The 27,982-nt window shown below is 42.8% G+C and overlaps 1 protein-coding gene and 1 long non-coding RNA gene across 6 annotated transcripts in view; one reads left to right on the top strand and one right to left on the bottom strand.

The window, feature by feature from the left end:
- The window catches only part of ncoa2 (nuclear receptor coactivator 2), a 71,002-nt gene that overhangs the window by 39,659 nt on the left and 3,361 nt on the right, over nucleotides 1-27,982 (top strand). For 4 of the 5 annotated variants that reach the window (XM_037756448.1, XM_037756446.1, XM_037756447.1 and 1 more), the window contains 16 exons: nucleotides 2,742-2,919; nucleotides 4,460-4,648; nucleotides 7,968-8,069; nucleotides 9,717-9,857; nucleotides 10,092-10,239; nucleotides 10,917-12,267; nucleotides 18,592-18,793; nucleotides 18,949-19,155; nucleotides 19,784-19,993; nucleotides 21,305-21,434; nucleotides 22,422-22,596; nucleotides 22,700-22,996; nucleotides 23,388-23,465; nucleotides 24,374-24,842; nucleotides 25,681-25,858; nucleotides 26,625-26,838. In XM_037756448.1, the coding sequence (XP_037612376.1) occupies nucleotides 2,742-2,919; nucleotides 4,460-4,648; nucleotides 7,968-8,069; nucleotides 9,717-9,857; nucleotides 10,092-10,239; nucleotides 10,917-12,267; nucleotides 18,592-18,793; nucleotides 18,949-19,155; nucleotides 19,784-19,993; nucleotides 21,305-21,434; nucleotides 22,422-22,596; nucleotides 22,700-22,996; nucleotides 23,388-23,465; nucleotides 24,374-24,842; nucleotides 25,681-25,858; nucleotides 26,625-26,838 (4,269 nt within the window). The remainder of the gene's footprint in view (nucleotides 1-2,741; nucleotides 2,920-4,459; nucleotides 4,649-7,967; nucleotides 8,070-9,716; nucleotides 9,858-10,091; nucleotides 10,240-10,916; nucleotides 12,268-18,591; nucleotides 18,794-18,948; nucleotides 19,156-19,783; nucleotides 19,994-21,304; nucleotides 21,435-22,421; nucleotides 22,597-22,699; nucleotides 22,997-23,387; nucleotides 23,466-24,373; nucleotides 24,843-25,680; nucleotides 25,859-26,624; nucleotides 26,839-27,982) is intronic. The other variant, XM_037756449.1, reaches the window with a different exon arrangement.
- On the bottom strand, nucleotides 4,872-5,947 carry LOC119480308. Its single transcript, XR_005204876.1, has 2 exons — nucleotides 5,901-5,947; nucleotides 4,872-4,963 (listed from the first exon to the last, which is right to left on the bottom strand). It is a non-coding gene; the product is annotated as an uncharacterized LOC119480308 (long non-coding RNA).

Below are 27,982 nucleotides of genomic sequence, written 5' to 3'. Positions count from 1 at the left end.
TCTGAGATACAGACATGTTCTCATCATACTATATCTAGTATTTAGGCTCATGGGACTACTGTTTTTTCCTAAAATATAATGGAGTCTATTGCAGTGGTCACATATGCCCTAAGACTAGATATAGTATGATAAGGCAAACTCCCTTTCCAGCCAAACGGTTTGATGGATTTTGAAATTTCTTCAGATTTTTGCTTGGGCAAGCAAATTAAAAATGTCACTTGCAGGCACAAATGGGTTAAAAAAATAAGTAAAGGAGTACAAATCTAACCAGACATCTGGTGCCAGATTGAGGTGCTTGAGACTCAAGTGCTACAAGCACATTTCTGTCTGTACCAAAAACGTTTTTAAGTTCAATACCGAGCCCTACAAGAGACAAGGACTGCACAATATGTCTTCTTTTTTTTTTAATCATCATCCCGATGTCAGCTCGCATGTCAAAAGGCTGCGATATTGCATTCAGATTTTTTTTAGTTAGTTGAAAGAGAGTAATGAGAGTGTCTGCATTTTAAAATGTAACTATCATTCTTTTTTTTTTTTATTGGTGCCTTTGTGTTCAGTTCAATTTGTTCAATAAATATACATTTTTATAAAGTTTTTTAAATTTTTCAGGCAATTGTTGTATAAAGCAGCAGAAAAGCAGAACTGAGTACACTTTAATATCTGTTTATTTATGACAAGTAGTATCGTTATTGTGATATTCAACAACGGTATTGCATATCGCCTATTTTCCTTGTATCGTGCAGCCCAACTAGAGACCTGTTTGAATTGTTTTTAGCGAGACATTAATGCTTTGTCATGCTGAAAATACAGCGTGTTTAGCAAGAATTTATGTGAAGAGAGACCCTGTTTGCAAAGCACCAGTATCATATCATAAATAACAGTAACACCCAGAGGGGAGTTGACCAGACCTTATTCCCTACGCTATAACAATTCACTAGCTACTGTACATTGCTGGGGGAGGTTAAACAATATAGAGTCATATATCAAGACAATAGGCTCGGTGTAAAATGGAGCATGGTGAGTGCGGTGCATTTATTTAGAGTGTATTCATTTGTACCAGCTCTACAGTGTATATTTAATCAGGGCATTATAAATGAAGGTATTGGCTAACGGCATTATTCAAGAGTGTCTGGCACTAAAGAGTGTTTGCTCGGTCTCTGTTTGCCCTACTTGTCCAGTACATGGCCTTTCTTCACACTGGGTGGACGACTTGCACAACAACCATGTTGCGTTTTGGAGCCGCTCCACTTCACGCAGCGATAGATGAGATCTCCTTAAGTCTATTTTCAGCTCGTGCTGTGTTAATGCAGGCAAGGGAGGAAAAAAAAACTTCTGTCCCAATGTGATCATGTGTAACTTGGGATGTATGACTTCCCGCTGGTTGATTGCAGGTTATGTTATGCAGCGAGAGACAGGCAGTTGATTATGGGTGCACACAGACGGGGGCTGTATCAGGGAAGGGTGAGGCAACCAGATATGTATTGCATATTGCATGATTGGTTCATTTACAGTTTATGCACTAAAAAACTACATGTAATGTGAACTGTGTGGCGTGCAGGTAATAATTATTCAAGCGGAGGTGAGGAGCGGACACCTTGGCAGTAGTCCCTCGTCTCTTATCTTGACAGTAGATTTTACAGCTTTACAACCACCAGAATTCCCTTTTAAGGGCTCTGGGTGATTTGATGGCCTAATTGACACCATCTTGTGTGTAATGGCTGACCTGGGGCTGTATTCTTTCAATTAAGTGCTCCTCTTCTTCCTTCACATCCTCCGATCTCTGCAGGCACACCTGCTTTTTATCCTGCTTTCTATCAGACACACTGATGTTGAGCATCTGCAGGGGTGCTGGATGTGCCCAGCACACAGTAGCCTCTTTTTAGACACAGCGTAGATGTGCTATATATTTACACAACTCGATAAGACGTGCCAACATTTAAGTACGGTATGTGCATGCTAGCTGATACACAGTGACAGCCAACTCGGGTACAGCAGGCACAAGTGGCACATCAATAAATAAGCTAAACAATAAAGAAACCAGGGAATAATCAAAACAGTTCCTTGAATAGTTTTTCCTCCATTTTTAAAATGTTTCTTTTGACCACAGACAACCATAGGTCACATTAGAGCTGTAAGGATTAATTGATTAGTTGTCAACTATTAAATTAATCACTATTTGAATCGATTAACTATTAACTATTTAAATCGATTAATCGGTTTGAGTTATTTTTAAGGGGAAAAAAAGTAAAAATGATCTGATTCCAGCTTCTTAAATGTGAATGTTTACCGGTTTCTTTACTCCTCTATGTCAGTAAACTGAGTTACAGAAAAAACAAGACATTTGAGGGCGTCAATCTCGGGCTTTGGGAAACACTGATTGACATTTTTCACCATTTTCTGACATTTTATAGACTAAACAGTTGGTCTTTCTCGATTGATCAAGAAATTAATCGACAATGAAAATTTTTAGTTGCAGCCTTAGTACACATACAATGGAAGTCTGCAGAACGTTCACCCTCATCTGAATTTATATATGTAGTTTGGATGTGAGAGTTTCGAACTAGAACAGTAAAATTATCCAAATAATCTATGAGTACAGGTGGTCAAACATATTTTTACTCTCCTACTGGTGCTTCCATTTCAGTGTCAGAGATTTGTTCTGTGTCGGTGTAGAAAATTCAATAACCAAACTTGCCTGTTCTGAACTTCTACTCTTACTTTTCTCTCTTTCACCCCTCCAGGCCCTGGACGGCTTCTTCTTTGTGGTAAACATGGAGGGTAACATTGTGTTCGTGTCGGAAAATGTGACCCAGTACCTGCGCTACAACCAGGAGGAGCTGATGAACACCAGCGTCTACAGCGTACTGCACGTCGGGGATCATGCCGAGTTCATCAAGAACCTGCTTCCCAAATCCCTCGGTTAGCCTCCAGCTTATTTTCCCTGCCAGCATTTGCTTTGCTCTACCTGTCAGGCTTGTGTCTCGCTGTGTCACTTGTGTTCCACGTCTCTCTCTCTCTCTCTTCCCCGACTCCGTATGTATGTCCTCTATGTTGCATCACTCCCACCTCTGCTCATACCCTGTTCACACCCTGGCCTCATCTCTTGCATTTACGCAGTGTGCTTCCTCTGTCTCTTAATACCTCTCTTCTTCTCCCTGTACAGTCAGTTGTAGGTGGCTGTTTGTTCGTGATGTCAGTTTAATTAAAACGCTAAATTGTTTACGGCTAAACTGCTACGGGGAGGATGTGGGGAAACCTGGATAATACAAAATGTTATGTAAGCTTTATATACAGGGTTGGCTCCATGCATATAACCTATAGGTTCTTCATTTTTTCTTTTGCTGATGCTCAGCCCAGACATTTGCTCTCGCTCCTCTCTTCTTCCTCCCTCCCTTTTCAGCTAATTAACTTCCTTTTTCGGCTTCTCTCCCCTGTCAGCAGCATCCCTCCCTTCCTATATTCTCTTCTCATGCCCTTCCTTCCCCTTCTCTTCGCTTTGTGTGTTATTCTCACCCACACCAAGTTCCCATTTTCATGCTCTCGCTTTCCTATTTCCTCCCTGAAAAGCATTGTCTTTATGCTAGCATCTCGTGAAAACAGGCCATTTATTTTCGTAAGACAGACAATTGCCTTTTTCTTTCTCTCCTCCAGTTTTTCCCTCTTCTTTTCCCCTCGTCTCCTTTCTCTTCTTTCATACCTACATACCTTCATACCTCTCCATCTCCTCTGTGTAAGAGGTGATTGTAATGTATGTCAGTGCACCCCATTAGCAGCTCTTTCTAAGTCCCTTCTCCCCGTCCTCTCGTCTCCCGGTGCTTCGGATTGAGGTCTGAGTGCCCAGCCATCTGGGTGGGAGAGCAGCACAGAGCGGAGTACCCTGGAAACGATCAGCGGGCTGTGTCCCAGATACTGGGAGATTATCAATGCACTGAATGAGATCACAAACCAGATGGAGTGTGATGGGAGTTTGCTAGAGTTAAATGAGTTGTGTGCGTGACTGTACATGTCTCTTTATCTTTTTGTGTGTGTGTACGGAAGTGCGCGTCCGCTTGCACATGTGCATACATGCGTGTTCGCTCGCGCCTGTGTAAGTGTTGGAAAGAAGAAGAAAGACTGGCAATGATGTTTTTAGAGGGCATGCATATGGAGGCCTGGCTGTGATGCATGGCTGTGGATAGATGGCACAGGGCTCCGGGTTCCAACTGCTCATTATGACTGATCTCTACCCAGCAACTGCTCTCTCCTTTTTTACACTTTTTCCGCCTTCATTCTCTCTGTCTTGCTCTCATTATGTCTTTCACTTGCAGCGTGGTAGCCTCTCTTGGCTCGCTCGTCGCAGCTCCCTGTTTTGTTGTTCACTTTTTGGCTGCAGTAAAAAAAAAAAAAAATTGTCAAATAAAATCCCCAGGAGGCCGGCCACATTGTAAATCTCCCTTGCCCCCTTCTTGTTCCCCTGCAGTGAACGGCGTCCCGTGGTCCAGCGAGGGTCCGAGGAGGAACAGTCACACGTTCAACTGCCGAATGCTGGTCAATCCTCACAGCGACAACCAGGACGAGTCGCACGAGCACGAGCCTCAGCAGCAGAAATACGAGACCATGCAGTGTTTCGCCGTTTCGGAGCCCAAGTCCATCAAGGAGGAAGGAGACGGTATGAAAGGAGAGGGGGAGATGGTGTGGGAAAAGAGAGAGAATGGAACATTTGTAGCGCTGGCGGATATTTGTTAAAATCGCAAGGCGAAATGTGTGCCATTTTAAATTAAATATTGTGTTGCGGCCTACACATCATATTCTACAGACTTAAGAAAACATCTTTGATACAGATTCCCGCAAAAATCACACCATAATGATTTTAATTTATCGTTTATTGTTTATCAATGAAAATGAGAATAATCATATAAAAATATCATTCCCTCTATTATCGCAAATCATGTCGCAATTGCAATATCAGTCAAAATGATCGCAACTAGATATTTTTTCAAATTGGTGCAGCCCGAATCATTCGACACTAAAGTAGTGACCATACAAAACAAGCTTGGACAAGCACAGTTTTGGGATGTGATAAAACTCTCTGAATTGCCTCCATTCCTGTGACATGTATAATACCAGTCACGATTTTTTACCATATCACATTTAAATATTCATAATTTAATCTAGAGCAATTGTAAAGACTTTTGCGATTAGATAATTTAAGAATAGAATAGTGAATTGAGAGAAATGTTAGGAACTTTATAGTCGGATTAGGATCTCAGAGCTTGCAATTTAATATGTCCTGATGTACAAAAGTCTAAGTCATTGGTGGAACAATTTCTAAAACACTCAGCAGCCATTATGGGAAGCAAAAGCCAGCAGACAAAAGGCAAACTATTATGACGGAGGAATGGATGATTGCTTAAGAGAGAAATTAGCCTAAAACTATCTTTGAACACCGGAGTACACAATAAAAAATAAAGGCATCTAGAAAATGGGGGGAAACTCTAAGTAGTCTGGCAGAGCAAGAAGCATCTCTACCTTATGTAACATCAGAGTGATGGTTCTAGTCTTCAATGGACGGCTGAATGAAACGCTACAGAATCAGAATTATTAAATAGTTTAAATTGGGGATGTCAAAGTTAACGTGTTAATAACACGTTAATGTAAATTTCTTTTAACGCCACAAATTTCTTTAACGCATTAATGCGATTTGTTTGGTTGCAGCGGGCTCAGTTTTAAAGCTTGAGTGAAAATACTGGCATCAAATGAATCTAGAAAACGAAGGAGGCTAAATGACACTCCAAATTTACGCTAAATTTTGGCAAGGAAAAACTGTTATGGCTATTTTCAAAGGGGTCCCTTGACCTCTGACCTCAAGATATGTGAATGAAAATGGGTTCTATTGGTACCCACGAGTCTCCCTTTTACACACATGCCCACTTTATGATAATCACATGCAGTTTGGAGCAAGTCATAGTCAAGTCAGCACACTGACAGCTGTTGTTTCCTGTTGGGCTTGAGTTTTCCATGTTATGATTTGAGCATATTTTTATGCTACATGCAGTACCTGTGAGGGTTTCTGGACAATATTTGTCATTGTTTTGTGTTGTTAATTGATTTCCAATAATAAATATATACATACATTTGTATAAAGCAAGCACATTTGCCCACTCTCATGTTGATAAGAGCATTAAGTACTTGACAAATCTCCCTTTAAGGTACATTTTGAACAGATAAAAAAGTGTGATTAATTTGTGATTAATCGCGATTAATCATGGACAATCATGCGATTAATAATGATTAATGATTCAATATTTTAATCGATTGACAGCCCTAGTTTAATTTGATTGCTTGTGATGTAGCTCAGAAACCTTGATCAGGACAAATAGAGAGGCTTTCTTGGGTGTAAGAAACCTGCTGCAGAAAGGAAACTGTTATTAAATATGAATCCAAGTTGCAGCCATTTTCATCATGAATGATGACAATAAAATTTGCCATATTATGTCTCGTAACTGGCATTGTATGTGAAAAGCGGTATAAGCAACTGATGAGTAGCCGTTCTGGTGCCACTCAACTTACAGCCATGAAAAGTTAAGTGACACAAGGGAGACGAGAGGCCGGGCAGCTGTCATTAAAGCCTATCTATAATTCATGTACATCCCTCACAAACCTGGGGCGTATGACTCCAAGGAAAGGGTGCAGCTGTTATTGCATCAGCAGTAAACCGCTCTTTTGATAACCTTCAAATCATTCTCAACGTTTTGCACGTTTTGTGAGCAGAGAAGCTGCTTGCGGAGTAGCCACCATTAGCATAAACATGTGCTCGCCTTTCCTGGGAAGTGTTTTAAATTGTACGTTGGCTACGCTCTCCTTATAGTGTTCAGTCACTGAGAGGTCACTGGGCTTTTCCAGTGGTTTTCATGCCTTTAGACTGGAACTTGAGATCCTGTAGTTTGAGTAAATTTCCATCACAAGTGACGGTCCTTTATCCAAAAACTTTCACCACACTTTTGATACGTAATGCTCTCAAAACAATCTCAATATTCTACATCTTAACTACCTTAATCCTCTACATCCCACTGCCAAACTATAACTCAGTGGTTAATTAGAACAATAAGTGAAAATGCAAATGTTTCACTCCAAGTCTCAACCTGTCTTTTTTTCCTCTCTGGCTTCCTTTGTGCACCAGCTGCTTGCCAGCCATACTTTGGCAAGTGGACTGACTAGGACCCAGGCCAGAGTTGTGCTAGTGTTTGTGTGTGAGTAGCGCGGCAGGATCAGCGGTTGCAGTTGCAGGGATTTGTCCAGCCAGAGACAGAGGAAGGAAGGAAGGAGAGGGAAAGCAAGAGAATTGAGAGAGAGAGATTCACAGATCCAAGGGCCGGACCACCCAAGATGCTCTGTTTACAAGTCAAAATGAGGAATGTGTGTGTGTCGGCCCTGGCATGCATTTCTTTGCCAGAAACATGTGTGGGATTGTGGGTATTACTGGCACGGGAAAGTTAGATGGCAGACTTTTTGGGGTCACCCCAGTCCTGAACTTGGCGGTGTCATCTATGTGTGTGTTAGAGGCAACTGTCATGATTGAGCGATGGCAATCTTTAATGTCGGGCCAGGGGAGGTGTCATCAGTGTGAGATGGCACTGTAGGTGAGACCAGCCGGAGACGCGCGCACGCGAACGGCGCATACACATACACACGCACCTTCAAAGGTCACACTTCATCATTTCCCTTGCCAGCGATAGCTGCTCCTCCTCATGAAAGGAGTGGAGCCCTGATCCCCATGCTCATTAATAACTGTATTAATTATGCTGCCGGGGAATAACATGCATTTCATTTTCTCTCCCGGTCTCTGTTTCGATCATTTACGCCCCCATCCTCCCCTCTCCTCCCCTTTCCCATCCCCCTTCATCCCTTCTGTCCTCTTTGTTACATCCTCTACCTCATCTTTCCTCCACTCGTCCCCTCTGTTCTCGCTCTTCCGCTCTCTCTTTTAGACTTCCAGTCGTGTCTGATCTGTGTGGCTCGCAGGGTGCCCATGAAGGAAAGACCCATGCTTCCCACGCATGAGAGCTTCACCACGCGCCAGGACCTGCAAGGTACACGAACCAGTCACACAGCCGGGAACTACAAACTAACATAGTGAAGAACTTTCACAGCAAAAACTTTATTTCTTTTTCCAGCAGACGAAACACAATTTTCTCAGAAATACACTTTCCAGTAAAAGCTTGCCAGTCAGGGATGGAGGAAAAATTGGTACAGCATAGTATCTTGATATTTTGCATGGCAATATTGTATCGATCATCAATCATGGCGTTCTACGGTCTGTTATTTCTTTATAGTAGATCGTTGCTATGTATAACAGACCGTTGCTATAGGCGCAGTTCTGATGGAGGATAATGTACAGCTAGCATTGTTGTGAAATAAACCCCTTCAGGGCGATGCAAGACCTGTCCCTGTCTGGGTTTATTTCACAACAACCGTCTCACTGTACATTATCCCTTATATATAACGCAATATATTTTATCGCAATACTTAACATATTGCAAAATGTTTAAAATCGCAATAACATTGTATCGTGATTTAAGTATAGTGATAATATCGTATCGTGGGGACTCCAATTTAGTAGTACATTTTCAGCTGTTTGAATAAAGCTTTGCAAAAAATGATATAGTGCCTTTACACAGGCACATCCTCATCCCATGTCACCAGCCCATAAATCAGCTCACACTACAGTGTAGGTATTTAAAGATTATTATATCCTTGGTAAAGGCCCTTAGCAGTGAGCGCATTAGCTGAACACGCTTCCCACCTCTGTCTGCACTCTGGGAGGTAAAGTACCTGTCTGAACACTGGCGCAGAGATGCAGACAGCTGTCTGTGTTTCACCTGGTCTTTGATGTGCTTGTACCATTTGTGTGTGGCATACACACACAGAGATAACACACAAACTCATAGTTACTTGCTGACATATAGTAATTTACTTTAGTTCCCCACCCAGACTATTGTAGGCGTGCATGTCTGCATGCCTTCATTTGTTTGCCTGTTTGTTGGGGCTGCACAATTCTGGATAAAATAAATATCAGGGTTTTCTTGAGTATGATTTTTTTTTCTCACGATTCGTTGGAAAAACTTGTTGCATATGGTGTTGTGCTGTAAAATGCTCCCGTTACAAATGTTTGTGTGACAAGTCTTTAGTCAGTCCCTTCGGCTGTCATTCAAGCAGCAAGTCTGCTTGTCAGCCCTTTTAAATGCTTCGCTGCCTCCATTTAAATTGCAAACCGGTGAGGGACAACTGTTTCACTGATACGAGTGACTGTTTACACACATCACACAGATGTGTGTGTTGAGCTCTAAGATGAATGCTTCTACCTTTTGTGTCTAAATGGCGATCTTAAAGTTTGTACTGACAGTATTTGTACTCATGTTTGCCTATCTAATCTTTTGTAGCCAGGACTGTCTCCTCAGTTTATTTCAGTGCATTACTTACACAGACAAGTTGTAATCAAAATGTAAATAGAGTAAATCCTCCATATTCCTTCAATCAATATCAAAACCACAGAGCTCTTGTGCAGCAGAGTGGCCAAGTGAAGAGCATTTTCTGGTCAACAAGCTGCTCTACATGTTTATGTTTGAGAGAGACATCGAGTCCCCATCAGCTCAGCTGGTGTTGGTTTGTATATGTGTATAGAAATCCTTACTTCCATGCCTGACTAAGGCCTGCCTAATCCGGTCCCTCGTGTTTAGGTAAGATAACGTCCCTGGATACCAGTCTGCTGCGGGCGTCCATGAAGCCGGGCTGGGAGGATCTGGTGAGGCGCTGCATCCAGAGGTTCCACCTGCAGAACGACGGGGAGATGTCTTTTGCCAAGAGACATCAGCAGGAAGGTAATGCAAAGAATATCTTGTTTAATTAATGGCTCTTGATAGTTGCATCTTTTGGTCTTTTATGATGCCGTTGTCAGACGACTGCATTAGTATAAAATGGTGATTTGATCATGGGTTAACCAAAGCTAATAGTTAATCGTACGCTTCTGAACTGAAAACAGAACCTAATAATCATCTAAGTAAGAAGTGTTTTGTGTGTGCATTTACTGATATAAGTGCATATGTGTCCTTTAGTGCTCCGCCACGGCCAGGCGTTCAGTCCCATCTACCGCTTCTCCCTCTCCGATGGAACCATCGTGTCGGCCCACACCAAGAGCAAACTGGTGCGCTCGCCCGCCACCAATGAACCCCAGCTCTACATGTCCCTGCACATTCTCCAGAGGTATGCCTCGCTACCTACACCTGTGTTAGGAAGAGAGAGACAAATCTGCAGCATGAACTTGGTTACATGTTTTAGCCTGTTAATGCCCTGCAGCACAACCTGATGGCTTCTTCTTGTATTCTGTGTGGATGTGATAATATGTACATTCATGCTTGCCAGTGGTCTCACGGAACAGGGTCACAAATCGGACATGAAGGTTACGTCATTCAAAAAGACAAATTAAACAAATTGTACCACCTTCCCCCTGTGATATATGCAGATAGTTTTAGTTAAGACTAGTTCAAAGTAAAGAACAACAATTTACTCAGGATAATAATTAGAGCTGCCCCCTCTTAGTCGATTAGTCGACTAATCGGTTGTTTTGGACTAAGATTTATTTATTTGATTAGGTTTTTTTTATGAGCACATCTCTGGTAAACACAAAATTAAAGTGGTGCTTTTGTGGGATTCTTTGTGGAGAAACTCAGTTTTACAGATCAGATGATTAAATCAACTAATTGTTTAGTCGACAAAATCATATGAGTGTTAGTCGATTAAGAATTTCTTCGGTAGAGTACAGCCCTAACAGTAATAATAATAATTGCAGTGGCCAATTTTCTAACTTCTACAGAAAATTTTCGTTAATGAAAACTGTCGAACTAACAACTGTATTATCTGTGTCTGTTTTGAACCTCTAGGGAGCAGACGGTCTGTGGAATGGGCCAGGACATGGGTCCTGGCAGTCAGGCCACAGGGATGGCTCCCAAGCCGATGAACTCCTCCACTCCCTCCATGACGCCTCCGACCCCAGGCAGTTTGCCAGGTTCAGGGCCTCAGGGCCAAGACACTACCATCAGCAGCAACAGCACGCCTTTTTCCTCTCCAGGCCCTGCTGGCCCCAGAGAACCAGCAGCCATGGGAGGTCACATGCAGGGCTACCGTTTTGGCTGCCCTCCACCCCACAACCACACCGGGGGCATGCAACCGCCACAGCAGGGCCCCAATTGGAGGATGAACAGCCCCTCTCGCGCTAGCCCCAGCCCAGCCGGCGGGCCCCATCCACCTCAACAGAACTCTATGCTGTCGCCGAGGCACCGAGGTAGTCCTGGGGGGGCGGGCAGCCCTCGTGTAGCGGGAGGCCTGCACTCACCCTCCCCGGTGGGGATGTGTGGTGGAGGGCCTGGAGGTGCAGGTGGTAGTAGCACGGCTAGCACCCATGCTAACAGCTACACTAGCAGTTCTCTGTCAGCTCTGCAGGCCCTTAGCGAGTGCCACGGTGTAGGACATGGGCATGGGGCCCCTCATGCACACACACTGGGGTCTCCTGACCGAAAGATAGGCTCCCCAGCTGGGGTCACACAAGGGTCAGGGGTGAACCCTCATCTGATGTCAAAACTTGGAGGAGGCAGTGGTGGCACAGGAGACTCATTTGGACCTCACACAGACGTGGGTCAGGGGCACACCCAGAGCCAGACGGAGAGCAACCTAGCCGAGCCCAAGGAGGAGAGGGAAGGGCCCCCCGAGGGCCTCGACGCTCACAATCGCCTTCACGACAACAAGGGCCACACCAAACTACTGCAACTGCTCACCACCAAGCCCGAGCCTCTGGAGACGCCCCTGTCCCCTGGCGCAGGAGGTGAGGGCAAGGACCAGGCAGGGACTGGGGTCCGGGGTGGCCATGCTGGAGGGAACACTCATGCCACATCCCTCAAGGAAAAACACAAGATCCTCCACCAACTGCTCCAGAACAGTACGTCTCCAGTAGACCTGGCCAAACTCACTGCAGAGGCCACAGGCAAAGAGCTGGGCCAAGACCAAGCCCAGGGAGCTGGTGGTACAGCTTCTGGGGCAGATATTGCTCCGAAGCAGGAGCCCTTGAGCCCCAAGAAGAAGGACAATGCTCTGCTTCGCTATCTACTGGATAAGGATGACACTGGACTGAAGGACAAGGTACCTAAGCTAGAGCCTGGGGAGGTGAAGGTCGAAGGGGGCAAACACCCTCTTGTCAAGACGGAGAAACAAGACACGGGATACGACCGAGCTGAACAGGTTAGTTTTTACAAAAAGCTCCTCCTTGTGTGTCTTATCGTTTGATAAATAGCTTTTTTTCTGCTTCTTTTCCATCTTTGAAACGATGAAAGAACTAGAGCTGCCCTAAAACTTACTGGTTGTAACCTCCATTGCGAAAACTAAAACTTTTTAGCCCTGTACTGCTCCACTTGCCTCCCCTCTCTGTCTGAGCGTTAATCTGGGTTAGGTAGCAGATGTTGGCTCCTCCAAGTCCCATGTCCACACAGGATGCTACAGCTAAACACACAAACGGTCTGGCAGTGTGTAGAGGTCAGACAGACAGTATTTGTGGCATATATACAGTCTCATTCAGATATACAGTCTCGTCATATACGCTTAGGACACCATGCATGTTTTTTATTCACGTATATAAAACACATCTGGTCGTTTCACTGCCTATGTGTTGGCAGCACAAGCTGAGGGAAGCGATCCGCCAGCTTCAAACAACTGTGACATTTGGAAGGAGCCCCTGTGGTTCTCCAGCCATTTGATCCTGGTTGCGTTTGGCCAGAATCCTCAGGTTTGGCACCGAGCTCAGGTCAGGCCTGGCTCTGGAAGAGAGAAGAGGAGGAAAGAGTAAAAGGGAGAGTGTTGCTGGTAAAAGTTCTGTGTAGCGGAGGTCTGAGCTTGCTGATTCTCTAATGCAAAAAAGTAAACCAGTGTTTGGTGAGACTCATAACCTTTCATACAGGAAACCTGTTTACGACGTGCTCTACTAAACAACACAAGTTCAAGACACGAGTCTAGCAAATCATAGTTCTGTCACGCACATCACTGCTAAACCACAGAATTATATAGAATTACACAAAAGAACATGAATGCTCTTGCACGCTTTGCTCTCTCTATTTCTCTCTTTACCTCCCTCTTCTTAGACCAGATCAGATAAGGCTGCAGCTGATGATTATTTTCATTATCGATTGATCTGCTGATTATTTTCTAGATTAATCAATTAATCATTTGGTCTATAAAATATTAGAAAATGTTGAAAAATGTCCATCCCAGTTTCTCAAAGTCCAAGGTGACTTCTTTAAATTAGGGCTGTCAAACGATTAAAATTTGGTACTAATGGATTACTTAAGTTTTCTAGTTTCATGTGATACCCTTATCTTCACTCTAGCTTTAAAACCAGCCTGCTACAACCTAAAAATCACAAGTTGCATCAATGCGTTAAAGAAATTAGTGGTGTTGAAATGAATTTGCGTTGACTTTGACAGCCCTACTTTAAATGTCTTATTTTGTCAGATATTCAGTTTAATATGATTTAAAACAGAGGAAAGCTGGAAATCTTCATATTTGAAAGGCTGAAAACATGATTTTCTGCTATTTTTGCATAACAATTACTTTAACAATAATCAATTATCAAAATAGTTGCTCTTATTCTTCTGTCGATCAACTAATCGTTGCAGCTTTACAGTCGGTAGTCTAGGTGACATTCATGCCATTTGAATGTCAATAACATTAAACAAAAGTCCAATTTTTTGTAGAAATGATCCAGGTCTGGAGAAGTGGGCAAAGACTAGTGTGTTGGTCTTAAAGATGTTTCTTCCTTATCGTTTCCTACCTTCTGTGTGGCACAGTTCTGTTGAAACAGTGGGTTTTCCCAGGCAGACAGAGGAGCAGTGGTACAGAATGTCAGCTAGCTATGCGTGCTAGTTGTGAATGTACAGCATGTGCTCGGCCACTTGGGTACATATATATGTAGAAGAGGATAAGGTGAGTGGATGGATAATAAGAGCTGCTGTTGAACTGAACAAAGAAGGAGAGATGAGAGAGGTGTAGATACCCCCAGGAGAGCCCAGCCTCGGCAGGCAGAGTGAAAATGATGAGCCATATGCTCCTGCATGTCCTCTCTGCTACCATGGAGATAGAGGGGAGAGGGAGTGGTGTGTTTGTAGAACAAGCAACGTACCAGAAACAATAGAGGGGAATAGAAATTGAACAAAATAGAGGTTTAATATGTATGTCTTGATACTGAAGGTTTTATTTTCTTGAAGTGGCCAGTGTGCTACACGTAACAGAAATTAAATCGGTTCATTTCTGTCCCGAGTTTCACAGTTAGATGATGATTAAAGCGCTCAGAGCTTCGCACAGTGATGGTGATGGCTCATTCCAGTTTAACTGTGGTTCCCAGCCCAGAACAAGGGCATTTGTGAGACATGAACTAAGCCATGACTTCATTAGAGCCATTACATGTGTGCGAGTGTTCCTTACTGGTGAATCGCTGCTTGACCATGTGTGAAAGCTGACTGTACTAGTTAAAAAGTCCACTCATCCTTCTCTCCACTAACCTCACCCACTGCTTTCTCGCTGCCTCTCCCTCCCTCCTCCTCCTCCTCCTCTCTCCTCCTCATGATTGTTTGAGGGCTGAATTATTGATGGCTGGAGCAGAGCTAAATGAGAAATCAGAGCAGAGTAGTGGCTCAGCTTATGGCTGAAGGAACTATAGGTATGGTCATTTAGTCCCGTGGCCCTATGGGAGGCAGGATTATCTGTGTGTTTTACATGACAGTGTCATGTAATCATACGGTCTACTGATGCTGAACCTGTTTCCACAGTAGTATCCTTATTTTAATGCATGATAATAATTTAGTTAGGGGGTGGGAATCACCAGAGGCCCCACGATACAATCTTATCACGATACTTAAGTCACGATACTTAAGTCACGATACGATCTTATTGCGATTTTAAACATTTTGCGATACGCTGAGTATTGCAATAAGATATATTGCGATTTATTACCTTTTTTCAACATCTGTTTTATCTAATAAGATACAGTTTTCACTCTGTTCATCTCAGAGTTTTCCTTCACTTACCTTGAGGTCAGAGGTGAAGAGACCCCTTTGAAAATGGCCATGCCAGTATTTCCTCGCCAAAATTTAGCGTAACTTTGGAGTGTTATTTAGCGTGGTTGGCGCCAATCAATTCCTCAGGTTTTCTAGTTTCATATGCTTCCAGTATCTTCACTCTCGCTTTAAGACTGAGCCCAATACAACCTTTGAAAGAGCGGACCGTCGGATTTTTAAGATGTTAATAGTTTATACTTTATGTAATAAAAGATCAATACGTGACGTCAGTGTATCGATGCAATATTACCACGCAAAATATTGCGATACCATGCTGTATCATTACACCCCCACCCCTAAATTTAGGTCATGTTTTCTCTTTGTTCTCTTCATCATCAAATCTGTCAAATTAAGCAAACAATTGTCAGTACTATTATAGATTCTGTTCACTGTGGAAGTTGTTCATTGCTTTGTCATGTGAAATCACTGCAGCTCAGCTCAGTAGCTCCTCAATGACTCAGGTCCCTGAATATGAGTAAATAAATGAATTAATTTATCTCATCCAAAACGTTCTGATCTTCTGTTTTAATAGGTCCTTCTGTAGTTTCTCCTGGCCTGAATGCTCCAGTTCTTGGCTCTACTTTTTGTATAATAGATTTTATAATGTCAAGCTGCATGTCCAAACATGTCCTTTCCTTCTGCGCTCACTCCCAGGCAAATATTCCTACTATATCAGACATCACGCAGGTCCTTTTGTACAGTATATGTCAGGAGTTTTCAAAAACTGGTGAGCCAGATGTCCTATGAAAGACAAGGGAGTATTTAAATATTATTAAGATAATTGCTTGAGTTAGGCGCTGCCATCAGAAAAGAATGAGATCATGTTGTGCTGGATGTATTGGTGAATATGTGACGATCAGATTTCTTTAAATTCTCATTACCAGTCCCGCAATAAAACATAATCCGGCAGCGTGTTGCAACACAAGTTGATTTGCTGTGTATGACTTCCATTTTTGCTGGAAGTTTTTCTAAGATATTACACACAAATCAGTAATTACAAAGTATGTAATGAGACTCATCTCATAATTGATACCAGCAACAAAGAAGGAACAAGACGTACTCACTAGTAACACTCCCAACATGGCAGCTAACCTTCAAGTATTGCAGTACATAAGGATTGCAGTTAATGTTGCAGTCATCCTTGTGACTTTAAAACTTGCCGTTTCAGCTCTTTCAGACGGCGAATAGATTTTTTGCCAAGTTGTTTTCTGTTGACAAAAGGCCAGCATGATTCTGGAGTGAAATGACTTTTCCTTTTTGCCTTACTCGACAGTGGCAGTTCTGCTTTACCCGCCCTGATTTCTCAGTTCCTTTTCCTATGAAATGGCATGGGCCAGGTCAGAGAGGGACAACACTTCCACTGCCCTTACATCCACATTGACATTAGGGCCCACGCTGTACGTGAAACTGGGATCAGGAAGTTGTATCACATGATTACAACTCGCTCATTTACAGACGTGATCGGTTTAAGTTGATGGATTCAAGTCAAACTGTAAGAAAACACATTTGGCAGAGCCTCATCGCCACCCTGCTGTGAGAAAGTCGGCCTCGGCTGTTCCTCAGCACGCAACTGTACAGAGTGAATCCCCTTTGTGTCAAATCTACGAGGCAGTAAATACAATTTAAAAGGACCATATAAATTAAGTTTTAGTTTCTCTCACTCATTTTTTTCAACTAGATAACGATGCTTGTTTGTGGGCTGGATGTGTTGTAATGTACAGTACAGTGTGTGCCCTTAGCTGCTCTCCCACTGTGTGAGCGCCGTTCTAACGTCAAGAACTCAACTAATGATCTGCAGATGGGACATGGCTTGAGATTAAATATTTGATAATGGCCACTTGGCCTTTATAAATCCCTGCAGTTTTAACCAAGCACAGTCTATACCAGCCCGAGATGCAGAAAAAGAAGGACGTGGATTGCCGTGCATGCGCTGACATGCATTGAAAGGAGAGCGTTACAGGGATTGATAGAAATAGGACCCATTAAGGGTAAAAGCAACTGGAGAAGACGAGAGAATAGAAAGTGGGAGGAGAGAGAATCGAAGAGGAGGAGGAAAAGAGCAAACTGAGAGCGTACAGGAGCATTACATCATTCCTGACCTCATTAGGGCTTTTCTCTCTCCCACCACCGCCGCCACCCCCACCCCTCACTCTGCTACTCTCTCTGGCTCTCCCACATCTTACAATAAAGCATATGCAGTCTTAAGTCCACTTAAGATAACCATTGTATCAGCCATTTGTGGCAGCCTTGTAATCTACAGCAGCATCTACATGCCTAACGGATGCATGTGATTGTCTAGAACAGTGAAGTACAACACTGAAACAGTGGCTGGTGTGCTGTTTCTCTGCTGTACATGCTGTACATGCTGTACAGTATGTCACGATCAGGAGCTGTCGGTGACTCCAAGTGTGCTGCACTCTCGTGGCCAGTTACAGCCGGTGCAACTTATTTACCTAAAGTCCCTCAGGCCTCTCTGAGAAGCAATATGATAACCTATGTTGATGTTTCTGTTCAGTTTTGACCACAAATTTGTCCGTAAAATGAAATTCAATATGCTGCAATTAATGTTGCCTTTTGTACACTTAATAATGTTCCACTTCTGGTGAAATTGTGCCAGATTTGAGGGGGGTTTTTTAGGGTGTTGAGGTGTTCTTTCGTCCAACCCCTGTGTATCATAAAGAGGAAGAGAAATACGGAGGAGACGGTGCCAGTGTTGTAAAACAAGAGACTGAAAGAGATTCATCTTAGTCGCAGCATTACAGTTCAGCAAGTGAAAGCAGCAGATCCCAGCATGGCCTTGTCTTTGTTTAAGATAGTTGTGTGAAAAACTAAACAAAAACGGGCCAGATAGTCCAAAGCCCAGCTGTGTATGAATGCAGCCTTGGGATGTGTTGGGCAGGCTCAGTCCAGCTGTTTACAGTAGGGGGGCAGAGAGCAGTTCAAACTTTGGCACCAGCCAAACTCCTGCCGCCTCAGGCTGCTCTCCCATGTTACTCCGTAGAAAGCAGCTTCAGTAGCCTCATCTTTTCTGTTCAGATTAATATAGCCTTCTTAAATATGTGCTTAAACATCGCAGACTTTAAAAAAAGGGGAGCAGACACAGTTTTGTGTTTCGAGGACACCAGCCGGTAAGCGAGGCGTAGTATGTGTCTGATAAGCTAAGTCAAAGTGAAGTGTGGCCTAGATTTGATGGAAAGTGGTCCATTTTATCCCGGGGTTACTGCTCTATTATAAACAAGGCCAAGCCTGCTATTCCCATCTCACAGATAACGACTCTTCATGCAAGTGTTGTAGTGTTTACAGACTTAAGTGTGCTCTCAGTATACGTGTATGCCTTTCACATATATGTTTGTGTGTCTGCAGGTGAAGCAGCAATTGGTTTCTAAATGCGGAGGCCTAAGTGGTTCATCTGTTTCTTGTTTTCACACTTTCTTTCTTTCTCTCTCTGTGTTCTCTCCAGTCGTCGGAGCTGGATGACATCCTGAACGACCTGCAGAATGCTCAGCCGCAGCTCTTCTGTGAGCCGCGGCCCGTTTCGCTGCCCAGTCCCATGGACAAACAGAACATCATCAATGACATCCTGCAGATGTCCGAGACCAATCCTGCCATGGCAGCGCAGCAGCAACAACACAGGGGCATCGCGGCTGGCATGGGCCCAACCAGTGAGTCTCACACTTAAAGGACCAGTGTGTAACAATAAGCGGGATCTATTGACAGAAATGGAATATAAGATTAATAAAGCTATGAAACAGTTTGAACTATTTTGTTATTGACTTTTCCGTTGTTGTGGCTAAACCCCATTCATTCCTGCTTCCAGACTTTGCCGGTGTCCGACCAGGCCAGCCAGCCAGGGGTCTGCCTGTGAGGAGCGTGTCTCTGGACATGAATGTGTCCCCCCAGCAGGCCTCATTACAGTACCCCATAAGGGCCACTAGCCCGTACACTCTTATGCAGCAGCAGCAGCAGCAAGGCATGGTGGGAAGTCACGGCATGATGGCTAACCAGGCCGGTATGGTCAGCACAGGTGGGTGTGACAGTCACGCTTTTGTGGTCACAATGAAATGAACCATTGAACCAGTGCCTGTTCAAACAATGATACAATGATGCATGCTCTGATTACTGATTTAGTTGTGTACATTAAATAAAAATGACCAGCCCACCGAGCTATTCATAGTCATACACATACGATTAATGGACTTCCTACAGAAAATATCCATGGGAGTGTGTAAACACCAACGTTAGACAGTAACCTCATGACAAACTTGGTGTAAAGCACTAAATGTCAGCCAAGAAATTTATTCTTTTCTGATGTATAGTGGCAAAACCAAGTGGCTGAAGCACAATTACAGCCTTCTGAATGATTTCTTTCACACTGCTGCTTTCAGAATTCTGAGGAAATACCTTTTTCCCCTCTTACCTCTGTGTCGCTCTCAGCCTGTGACACATGTCATGGCACAGTGACTCACTTCCTGTGACAGGAAATATTCAGTCACCCACACTGGCAGAGTGTCTGTCACTCCCACATATTAGCAGCCCTCAAACATCCCCCGGTATGACATAGATGGCTTTTCCTCTTGCATCATGGCGACAGAGGACATCCACTGTCCTGAGGTATTTCTCATTGTCTTTTATTTGTGTATTTGCTCCTCCAGGACTGATGGCTCAAGGTGGTCCACGGCCAGGCATGCAGCAGCAGCAGCAAGAGGGCTGGGTGGGTTCAGCCTCTGCGCCTCCTCTGGGAGCGAACGGCCCCGGGCAGCAAGGTCCCATGCAGGGCAGGATGGGGCCGAACGGGGCACCCATGAGGCCCAACAGCCAGCCAGGGCCCCGACAGATGCTCCAATCCTCAATGATGGCCAATGGTGAGAGCCTTAAAAACACAAGTTATATAGACACTAGATTCAAGATTACAACAATACAACAAGTGCTAAAGCATTTAAATACAGAAATCTGATGAAAAATGTACATTTTATGGATTCACCTTTACTGAATTATCAGCCTCAGGGCCCTCTAAAACTTCTGGTGCAGAGGGACTGATGATGCACAGATGAACAGACCTCAAGTCACCCATATAACATTATTGCTGTTGAGTGTTAAAGGCTGCCACCCAGTGGCTAACCGTAGCACAGCACTCAAATAAATGAATGTAGCCATCATATATAAATTGATAATTAATTAAACTTAGTTCATAGCTTTTTTTACTGTTAACAAAAAATGAAATGACAATTAATAATGTGTACTAATTACTAGTAATACTATAATTTCTGTTATTTTAACATTAGTTTGTGTAATATGTAATAATTAGTTTATAAATTATATATTGTATCATAGCTGATAAGAGACGTTAACAATTAAATTCTGATTGCATTAGTGAAGTTATATTTTTAGTTTATTGTTGCACACATTATAACATTTTCTATACTGTATTAAGTATTTGTTAGTGATTACTAAATTATTTTTAAATCTTTAAGAAATTGTTTGTAAAACATCTATAAACAATACATAGACAGATGGACCAGAAAGCAATTATTAACCATTGACAAAGTATTAACTATCTATCTAAATAATATTTATAGATGCTTTACAAAGTATTTATTAACCATTTAACACGGTATTATAATCATCAGTTACAACTTTATAATAGCATCCAAATAATGTTTATAGACGATTTACAAACCAGTTATTAACCATCAACAACGTGTTACAAATATCTGTAGATTTTTTACAAACAATTTCTTTACGGTTTACAAATAATATCAGTCATTAACAAATACATATGTATATATATGTATATATATGTGTATATATATGTGTATATATATATATACACATATATATAGTATATAAAATGTTATAATGTGTGCAACAATAAAATAAATTATAGCATTGCTAATAATTAACACTATTAATCATCATTTTGTTGTTTGTCTGTAAAATAACTATTAACTAAATTTAATCAACTATCAATTTACCATTAATAAATGATGGTTATTATAAAGTGTTACCGTAATATCTAACCCGGCGCTGTGTGCTCGTTGTTCTGGGTTTAAAGGAATATTGACCATCATCTAGGTTGCCAGATTGTTTCCATCATGATAACTAAAGTTGCTGAAATGCCTGTGTGCAGTGAACTGTCCTGCTTTAATCTCTTTTGTTTGTTTTCCCCTATTTAGCCCAACCTGATATGGATATTGGTATGGTCACCCACCATTTCTCCCAACAACAGGCTCCACCCAACCAGACAGCCCCCTGGCCAGACAGCATGATGCCCATCGACCAGACAGCTTTTGTAAACCAGACCAGGTAAAATACTCACTTACAAATTACCATTAAATGTTATAAATAATGCCAAAAAATCCTATTGGCCTCACTACTCAAGATTAGCATTTATCTTGTTGTCAAACTTTTGAGTGTTTTTAGGTAACACTTTAAAATAACCATCTTTTATAAATGGTAAATTGATAGTTAATTAAACTTAGTCAATAGTTATTTTAATGTTAACAAACAAATAAATGATCATTAATAATGTTAACTAATTATTAGTAATGCTATAATTTCTGTTATTTTAACAGTTTATTGTTGCACACATTATAACATTTTATATAAGTATTTGTTAATGATTAAGAAATTGTTTGTAAAGCATATATAAATATAATTTAAAAGGCTATTGTAAAGTTGCAACTGATGATTATAATACCTTGTTAAATGGTTGATAAATTCTTTGTAAAGCATCTATAAACATTATTTAGATAGTTAATACTTTCTCAATGGTTAATAATTGGTTTCTGGTCCATATATCTATGTAATGTTTATAGATATTTTACAATACAAAGGTTTAAGAATCATTTGGTAATCACTTACGAATACTTAATACAGTATATACAATTTTATAATGTGTGCAGCAATAAACTGTTAATAAATACTTTACTAATGTAATCAGAATGTCATGGTTATCATCTCTTATCAGCTATGATAAATACTTTATATAATTTATAAACTGATTATTTCATATTTCACAAACTAATGTTAAAATAACAGAAATTATAGCATTACTTATAATTAGTAAACATGTGTAATTATAATTGTATTGTTTGTTAACAGTAAAATAACTATCAACTAAGTTTAATTCATTATTAATTTACCATTTATAAATGATGGATACTATTCTATTATACTACTATTATACTATTTTTGTTGTAATTAGCTGCTCTAAGAGTTTACTGTGGTTTTATATTGGACAAAATCCTCTCATTGAGAAAATGTATTGAGTGTCGTCTCCTCTCTGCCCAGGCCGGTGCACTCGGCGCCCCCGGATGAATTGCTGTGTAGTACGGGGCACGGATCTGGTGATGGCAGCGGAGTAGACGAGGGGGCCCTGATGTCTCAGCTGTACACCGCACTTAAAGATTTTGATGGCCTGGAGGAGATTGATCGTGCTCTGGGGATCCCTGCGCTGGTAGAACAGGTGAGATCACATTCATTTTTTTATTGTTTTTATTGACTTTTTATTATCTTTCATGGCTCTACAATTTTTTTTTTTTATCTGTTTCCTTTGCTGCCTGTTTCAGAACCAAACACTGGAGCCAGACCAGTTCCCCCAGGACCCCTCCATGATGATAGACCAAAAGCCCCCCATGTACACCCAGCAGTTTGGTCCCCCGCCATCCCACATGGCCCAAAGGGGCTACCCTGGTGCCCCCATGCAAGAGCCGGCCTTCCACCCCATGGCTGGCCAGATAGGTCCGCGCCCTGGTTACCCCATGATGAGGATGCCGACTCGGCCCGGTCTCAGGCCCGCTGGGGTCGTCCCCAACCAGCCCAACGCACTACGGCTACAGCTACAGCACCGGCTACAGTCACAGCAGGTACATCTAGACATGACATGACATCACTGCTGGAACTGATTCTGTCCATTGATTTTTTTTCTTTTTTTTTCTGATGTAACCAAGCTGTTTGATCAGTAGCTGTGTGATTGAACACGTAGATGGAAGTTGTGTAATTATCCTTGAGGTTGACATTTTGGCAGGTCTTCTGTGCACACAGGGAATAATTGGGACATTTAGGTCTACTTGCCATCTGCTGGTCTTTTCATGGCATTTACTGGAATATGTCATGTAGGATACTTCTTAGTTTATAGATTGTATTCTTTACTAGCTGGAAGAGAGCAGTACATCATAATGATTTTAATGATTTTTATAGCTATTTCAATTCACTTGTGTTTGTCTTATCCTCTTCTTCTGTCTCTTGTCCCACCAGAACCGTCAGCCAATGATGACTCAGATGAGTAGTGTGTCAAATGTGAACCTACCTCTCAGAGCCAGTAATCCTAACCAGGTAGGTCACCGCTGCCGTCACATAACCTGTCTGCACGGACATGTTGGGCCTTTCTCAAACCAGACCCTCCCCACTCCCAGTCTGTGGCTGTAATATGTAGTCACACTCACAGCCGAATGAAGCACCCTTCTTTAAGGTGTAGTGTTTAAATACAGCGGCGAGTTTTGGGATGTACTTCCCTCTCTCCAACAGAAACTGTTGTAACTTTTTCCTAACCATGGTTTTGAATCAAGTGGAGGGAATGCGCAAAGATTCACAGTATTAAGAATAAAAAGAATATGCAATATACAGAGAAACTAAAAATAAACTCCCATGCTTCTGTTGTGGCATTTCTTTTCTTTTTTGTAAACATCTTCTCGTTTTTATCTCTGTTTATGAGCTGTTTGGTTTTTGCAACAGTCCCTGTAAATATACAACACAACACATTAAATGAACACGTCTACCGTTTTCTAGACTAGACATTTGATCCTAAATAAAATGTAACCTTCTGTATAACCATATTAAATGGCTATCTTAGTTTGAGCAGGTTACGTTTGTACGGGTAGTTGTTCAAGCTTAATTTTTACGGAGCGTGTTCCATGACAAACAGAAAAAACACCACTATATGTGGCCAGTAAGTCGGCATCGATGCAGGCTCGCTGTTGGAGGGTGACATAACCCACTTCCTTTCCCCGCTAATTGGTTTAGGATGGCACCTAATATGGCGGACCCTCCACGTAGGGAGAGGGTGCAGGGGTTGGTTTGAGAAAGCCGCGTTGGTATGACTATAGGTAGTGATTAGTTTGTTGATGGCTTGAAGTGAATGCAAGACTTTAATTTCAGTCTCGTGTTGTAGAGGCACAAATAGACTTATCTACTGATCCATGACACTTTGTCTTACGCATCGTTCATTCCCCTCCCACCTCCAGGGGACCATCAACGCCCAGATGTTGGCACAGCGTCAGCGGGAGCTGCTGAGTAATCACCTGAGACAGAGGCAGCAGCAGCAGCAGGCCCAGCAGGTCCAGCAGCAGAGGAGCATGGCCATGAGGGCCCAGGGCCTCAACCTGCCTCCCAACATGGCCGCGGGAGGCATGAGTAACCCCCGGATCCCCCAGGCCAACCCCCAGCAGTTCCCCTACCCGCCCAGCTACGGTACCAGTACAGGCCTGGCCTCGCCACCTCCCCCTACCAGCCCCTTCTCCTCCCCTCTCTCCCCCAGCCTGCCCTCTCTCCCCCCCAACCCTCAGCTCCACATGCATGGCACCTCCTCCTCTTCCTCCACCTCCTCCTCCTCCTCACAGATGATGATGGGAAACACAAACATGATGGGCGGACAGTACGGGGCCGTACTCAGCCCCCAAATGCAGCACAGTGCCTTTCAGTTTCCCAACTCAGGTACTGCTCCCCACACCCCCCCAGCCTACCACACACTCCACCCTACAACCTGTGTGTGTGCGTGTGTCGTTGTGTCTGTGCGTTGATGTGACTCTATGCACAGCATCACATGCTTTTTTTAGTAGCGCCAACCATCTGATTTGTAATGTTATGCACTGATGACTGCATTAATCAGCTGCCATTGAATGATCCAAGTCATACTACATATTTTACTCCTCAATTACTTTACAACATATGTCAGGAAGTGTAATCATGTACTCTCATTGTTCTGTCCAAAATGGTGTCCTGGCGATACGCTCTTTCTCCACCAGAGGGCACCAAGAGCACACTAATCAAAGTTTAACTGAGGATACACAGTGACACCGGACTCTTAAGATTGTGAGCAGGCAGAGCAGTAATCAAGGCTGTACCTGTCAGTCTGACAGCGTGGCCTGTAATCTGGACATAATCTGATTTGTATAATGACATGTTTGATTTATCCCTCACTCCTTAATCTGATTCTGGCCCGTGGGTTCGTACAGAGCAACACCTTCCGCTAGACTTCTCTCTTTCCCTTTTCTCCTAAGCCATCTCCTTATTCCCTTTCTTCCTAGTTCCTTGCCTGTTCACTGCTTTTACATGCATGTAGGAAATATTACCTGCCTGTCAATAACCCTGAATGCAGACTTCAGTAATCCTCAGTTGCTTATTCTCTGCCAAAATGTTCATCTCTGTGTGGCATGATTGTGTGAAATGACGTGGAATGCTCACGTTTACTCCGCTCAGTATGTTGGTTTTGCAGTTGAGTCTCTGCAGGTGCAGTCTGGTTGACCTATCTTGATACGTCCACCCACCACAGGTATGAGCCAACAGGCAGACGGAGGCTTCGGAGGTCCCGGCGCGCCACAGAGCCCCCTGCTTTCTCCCCGCATGGCCCACACACAGTCCCCGATGATGCAGCAGGGCCAAGGAAACGCTGCTTTCCAGGGCTCCCCTGACATGAACGGCTGGCCACAGGGCAACATGGGAGGCAACAGGTAAAGATTGATACAACTTCCTCCCAAATAAACCCGTAGGCTGCATTCACACAAGATCAGGCGTTGTGCGGACGTCTGGGCGATTCACCTTAATGGCCCGTTAACTTTTGTTCCCTCATGGCTGGGTTGTACAGCTCTGGATCCCCGGTTACAAGATTGGCCACCGCAGCATGGTACAAATTTGCCTTAAATGTAAAGACAAAGAACAGAGCTCATGTTGTAGCCACAGCTTACTCACTGACTCCATGTCAACCTTATACTTCCTTTCCACATCCCCAGGGGTTAAAGCTATTTGGACTTTGGTCTATAAAATGGTGAAAAATGTCGATCAGTGTTTCCCAAAGCCCAAGATGATGTCCTCAAATGTCTTGTTTTGTTCAAAGATATTCAATTTACTGTCATAAGAGTAAAGAAACCAGAAAATATTCCCATTTTAGAAGCTGGAATCAGATCATTTTAACTCAATTACTCAACTTGAATTACTCAAACCAATTAATCGGTTCTTAAAATAGTTGCCGATCAATTTAATAGTTGACAACTAATTGATTAATTATTGCAGCTCTAATATTTTCTGCTAATTTCAGTAGTCAAAAAATGCTATGAGTTATATATTCTTGGAAACGTCAAACTGAATCATTTTAAAGGACTTCTCAGGTTCCAATAAAGGAAAAGGAACTTTTCTGCTCCTCTAGTAAAATGTTTGAGCTCACCCATCTTGATCAGCGTCTTTGCTTTCTCCTCCTCCTCCTCCTCTTCCTCTCCCCAGTATGTTCTCACAGCAGCAGGCATCGCCGCAGTTCACCCAGCAGAGTAACAGCAACATGTACAACGGCAACGGCATGAACCTCAACAACATCTCCATGGCCAGCAACATGGCAACCAGCAGCATGAGCAGCATGGGCCAGATGGTCGGACAGATGAGTGTCACGTCCATGGCCTCAGGGCCCTCACCCGGCTTGCCCTCCATGGGGCAAGAACAGGTAAATACCGGGCCGATCCGGACACATTCATTCTCTCAATGGGGTAAAAATGAAGATGCTTTTGAAACTGGTGGAAGCTAAAATAACCTTTAATTTAATTTTAGAGAAATCATCGCTGTTTTAAGGCGTTTCACAGCATGGCCAGACCAATTTAGAGGTCGTGGAGAGGCCCAGTAATATCTTTACATTAGCCCTCTATAATATAAGTCAGACACTTTCAGACTTAGAGGTTAACAAACTGGACCCTTTAACAGTTTTACACAGTAATCGGGGGACCAAGAAAAACTAAAAGGCTCGTCTTTCTTTCTCCGCACTCCCGGCTGCCTATGTCTGCGTTTGTCTTATCGTAAGACCCTAAGTGTTTGGGTACACTTATTGAACAGGCATGCTAGTGAATAATTTACTCAGTAGTTTACGTAACTCCTCTAGCTGGAGTTCTGATACTTCACTTGAACTTAGAGGACAATGATGTAATTAGCAGCGGGCACTTTAGAGCCAGACCATTTAGACTATATAGGCGGTACTGTATGATGTCTAAAGGCTGGCCTGTCTGGACTTCGGACACATCAGCTGGAAAACTTGACTCCTTACGGCACAGATCTGTCAAACCTCAAACTCTCTTTACACACAAACATAATAAGATTTGATTTGGCGCGATGACAAGTCAGACTTTCATTTGCGTAACACCTGACCTCAGTCGCTCCATGAAATTTAGGTAAAAGTTCAAATTCACTTTGTCTACTCTCCATTTCTGGTGAGTATTTAATGTCAACCAAGTTAATCCTTCTTCCTTTGTCTCCCTGGTACTGTGAGCTTAGTATGTGAAATGCACTGTTGCTGCCCATGATGCTTTTAAGCCCAATAAAGGGCCATGAATATTTAACCAAGGTGCTGATGTTTGATTGTCTGCACTTCGGACTGTTGTAACGTACCAGTATATCTGTCACTTGATTTATCCTCCTTCCAGGATTATAGAAATATATTGGCACTTAGATTATTTCAATTATTTACCGTTCGGCCATTAGTGCAGGCTTTTGTTGATTTACGGACTTGTTTTAGGCTTCACGGTGTGTTCCGAGATGGTTTCTAATTGTTTATAGTGTTTTTGCATATGTGGCTGATTTACAAGTTTAAGTTCAAGTGC

The sequence above is a fragment of the Sebastes umbrosus genome, chromosome 21, assembly GCF_015220745.1.
Source record: "Sebastes umbrosus isolate fSebUmb1 chromosome 21, fSebUmb1.pri, whole genome shotgun sequence".
Classification (NCBI taxonomy): Eukaryota; Metazoa; Chordata; class Actinopteri; order Perciformes; family Sebastidae; genus Sebastes; species Sebastes umbrosus.
The sequence above is the reverse complement of the archived record's forward strand: the minus strand, read 5'-3'. Positions and strand labels throughout refer to the sequence as shown.